We start from the raw sequence: 3,941 nt of genomic DNA on the forward strand, positions 1-3,941 counted from the left end.
TGTGTGTGTGTGTGTGTGTGTGTGTGTGTGTGTGTGTGTCCTGGTTGACCGTTTTCCTGGAGGAAAAGAAAAAAATGGAGGGCTGAAGATTAGAAAGGAGTGAACAAGACAGGAAGGAGAGAAGAAGGAAAGAACCAATAGAAAAATGGGAAAAAGGAAAAGAAAGAAATGAAAGGAAGTGAGAATTGTAATGCACAAGCATCAGTACAAGAGGGAGAAAGAGGGAAAATGTGCAACTGACAGAACTGAAAAGAAAAAGTGGGAACAAGAAACAAGGAATTGATTCATTAATTATGATGGAAAATGGGAGTAAATACGGGGGAAGAAAGAAAAATGAACGACAGAGTAAAGACTGTGAGAAATAGATAAGAAATACACTGAGAAATGAAGAGAATGCTTCAGAGAGGCAAAGATAAAAAGGAGAAATTGTTTTTTTTAATTTACTGCTGCTGTAGGACATCATCATCACATGTGCTGCGTGATGACAATAAAGTCATTCAGATGGCAAGGTGCTCAAAGGATTTCTCTACACTGGCTCAGTATTTCACTCATGATTCATTCCTGTCCTAACTGACTGACTAACTGAGGCTCGCGCACACACCAGCACCAACCCAAACAAAGGGTTATGGTTAAAGTGTCTTTGGTTGGGATCGATCTTTAAATCTGTAAACACCTCGTGACTCACCGGTTTGTCCTGTGTTGTTCAGGTGGTCTTCGTGAGCACCTGCAGGAGTTTCTGGGACTGTGGCTCTGTGGCTTTGGATGACATCAGCGTGAGCCTTGGAGACTGCGAGCTGGTGGCAGGTAACAGCTACAAAAAAGCACAGAGAGAGAAAGAGATGTTTTTATTTTATAACCCTGCTTTCAAAGAAAAAACCCTACTAGCCTAAAAACAAGAAGCTGGAACCCTGCTTCTTCTCTTATTCTGCATATTGATTTTCCTCTTGTAGGCCTGCTGTCGTCTCTTCTCCCTGGACGCTGTGATTTTGAAGCAGGGTTGTGTGGTTACACTCAGGACAAGAAGAGCGACGCTGCTGACTGGGAGAGGAGGCGGGGGGCCACACCGACCTCATACACCGGACCCAGAGGGGACCACACGGCGGGACTTGGTGAGTCACCTCTCCTTTTGTATAAATTGATCCTTTCAGTCATTATAAGCCCCTGACCTACACTGTGTGCTCCGCAGGATACTACCTCCACCTGGAGGCGTCGCCGATGCTGCCCGGCCAGAACGCCCGGCTGATGTCCCGCACTGTGAGAGGAACCAGGGGACGGCACTGTATTAGCTTTTTCTACCACATGTATGGGTCGGGCACAGGCCAGCTTAACGTTCGCATCAACAAATATGGAAAGGAAGAGCTGCTGTGGCAGAGGAGCGGCGAGCAGAGCATCGCGTGGCTGAAGGCCCAAGTCGAGTACCAGTGTCACAGCCAGCATCAGGCAAGAGTGGAAATAACTTTCTCCTTAATGCAGAAAAATTTATTTTAAACAGTTTAGATGAAGATGGTGGTGGATGTTGACTGGCAAACAACTCACTTGTGGAACACGTGAGGACAGAACTGTAGAGGAGGGGCGATGATCTCAGTTTCTCTAAGAAGCCGTGCTGAGAAATGAGGATCACTTTAATGTCACTGAGATGCTTTAGTGCTTTCATTTAGCCCTCAAAAATACAAGGCCAGAATTGGCCCTGCAAAGACTCCAGTGTGGCCCACTAGACTGCTTCAGAAAAAATGAAGGAGGTTATGCATTTCTAGAATTTTAACTAAAGTAGTTAAGTAATAGATAAATAATTACATGACAGAAAAGTGACCGCTTAATAAATCCAGGACAGTCTGCGCAATGAGCTACAAGAACGTTTTCTGTAATTTTACATATTTACCATGTAGAAAAACTGAAGAACCGATGCTGTTGAAACTGCTCTTCTTTTTCTTATATTGAGATATCTCAGGGATTAAATGTGTAGTTAAACATATTTACACTGATAGAAAGATCAAAGTGGGCTCAACGTGCTAACAAAACAACTTTAAGTTACCTCTTCATTATACCACTTAAATCAATAACATGTTTCATAAGCTGTTAAGCAGCATAACAAACTAATTCCTGATGTAAAAGTGAAATGATGCGTCTTTAATTTTATTCTTTAACATTATTTTTAGTATCTGACAGGCATGAAAATAACAGCTCAGTGGTTCTGCGAGAAATTTAAAAAGGCAAAAGCAGAACATATATTTTCCTTTTGATAACAAAAGGGATTTTCTTTTGGAAAGAAAATCACCCCAGTGTGGTCTTTCTGCCTCCACTGTGATGAAACTCGTCTCCACAGCTCGATCTCTTTGAGATTTGGCACAGATGAAGATGTTTTTTTCTTTTTTACATAGCTTCAGGCTTCTTTTCAGTTCGACGGCTTTCTGAAGACTGTCATTTTGAAACCACACACAACCAGTGGTACAGAGTCACTGCCCAGGAAACAAAGTAGCCTATAGGAGACTGTGTCATGGAAACATGGGCCTCGCTTTAGTCTCGGTAAGATGAACTCAGTTCGACATCCTCTCTTGAACTATTCTGCCTTCAGCATCAGCTTTGCCCCTGTCAGCCTGCAGGTTCAGTATAATTGGTCCTGTCTGGACGCATCACTGTGCAGACTGCATGCACACGTGGGTGTGCCAGAATATACTGAGTACCTAAAATCAAGAAATTACAACGTTGAGTGAAAGACTCTCGGGGTGAATGGATCTTATCTGCAAACAAACTTTAGCACATTTGATCTCATTTATCCTCTGTTCTGGGTATTTCAACATCTCGGCTGTTTTTATTTGGCTAAATGAAAGTTTCAATAATTAAAGGATCATTTTTAAATTTCGCTCGCTCCCCTTTGCTCTCTCTTCTTTCTCCCCACCACTCCCCCACCCAGTCGAGGCAGATGACTGCTCCTTCATGAGCCAGCCTCTGTTGGACTCCCCTTCATCTTAAAAGGGATTTCTTCCTCCCCACATTCACCAAGCGCTTACTCGGTGTTGCAGGTCTCACTCTAATATTGTAAGGTCTTTATCTTACAATATAAACACATTGAGACGAGGAGCTAAAAAAAAAACAAAAAAATAAACTCATTCTCATAGGTTAGATATGAAAATATTCAGTGGAGTAGGAATTGTGATTAAAAATCTATAAAGAACATTAAAAATAGTAACAGTAAAATTCAATACTGCTGTTAATAAGACAAGAGATTAGTGCTGCAGAAAATTGTTAACCTGGTGATTTAGCTACTAAAGTAAGTACTGAAGCTTTAAACCGCCTGAGTCTATTTGTTTTATTAGCTGCAGTTCCACAGTGTAAAAGAGACTCAACAGCAGATCAGTATAAGTCTAATACATTCATGTGTCACCAAATTAATACATGCACATTCCCACAGTTTTGGCTTTATTCAGTGGTTTTAGTAACGTAGAGCTTAACCTAGCACATATAAAATGTATTCCCTCTGCAGATAATCTGAAACTTGCATAAACATGCTGTAAATAAAAGAATCAGTGAAAACGTGGTACTCCCAACCTGGCCATTTGTTCAACATAGGTTACCATGGTGATTTAGCAAAGTTAAAAAAGGGCCACTATCATGATTCAGAAAACTCTGACTTTAAGCTCAGCCTTGCTCGCTGAGCTGTTAATGTAGCACAGACCTGCATGATCGTCATCCGTGCAGGTCTGTGCTGCAGCAGTATTAGAGCTTATTTATAGGATAATTCAGTCTAACTTGGAGGTAAAAACAGAGCAGGTCACTTTAGTTAATTTGCAATTATTTATTATAACGACTCGTTCATGATTTGAATCAGAGTCAGAGTGCCTGTTATTGTCAGTGCATTGTAAAATACAGTGAAACTGAAGAGCTATTTCTGCAGGTGTTTCAAAATAAATAACACACAGCATAAAAAAAACAAACAAAAAAAA

General features: G+C 41.1%; 1 protein-coding gene across 1 annotated transcript in view; it reads left to right on the top strand.

The window, feature by feature from the left end:
* LOC102193145 (MAM domain-containing protein 2) overlaps nt 1–3,941 on the top strand; it is a 37,213-nt gene that overhangs the window by 32,514 nt on the left and 758 nt on the right. The window contains exons 12-14 of the mRNA XM_005725565.1: nt 708–804; nt 951–1,109; nt 1,187–1,440. Of these exons, the coding sequence (XP_005725622.1) occupies nt 708–804; nt 951–1,109; nt 1,187–1,440 (510 nt within the window). The remainder of the gene's footprint in view (nt 1–707; nt 805–950; nt 1,110–1,186; nt 1,441–3,941) is intronic.

Source organism: Pundamilia nyererei, unplaced genomic scaffold, assembly GCF_000239375.1.
Source record: "Pundamilia nyererei isolate P.nyererei 1_Seehausen unplaced genomic scaffold, PunNye1.0 scaffold00016, whole genome shotgun sequence".
Classification (NCBI taxonomy): Eukaryota; Metazoa; Chordata; class Actinopteri; order Cichliformes; family Cichlidae; genus Pundamilia; species Pundamilia nyererei.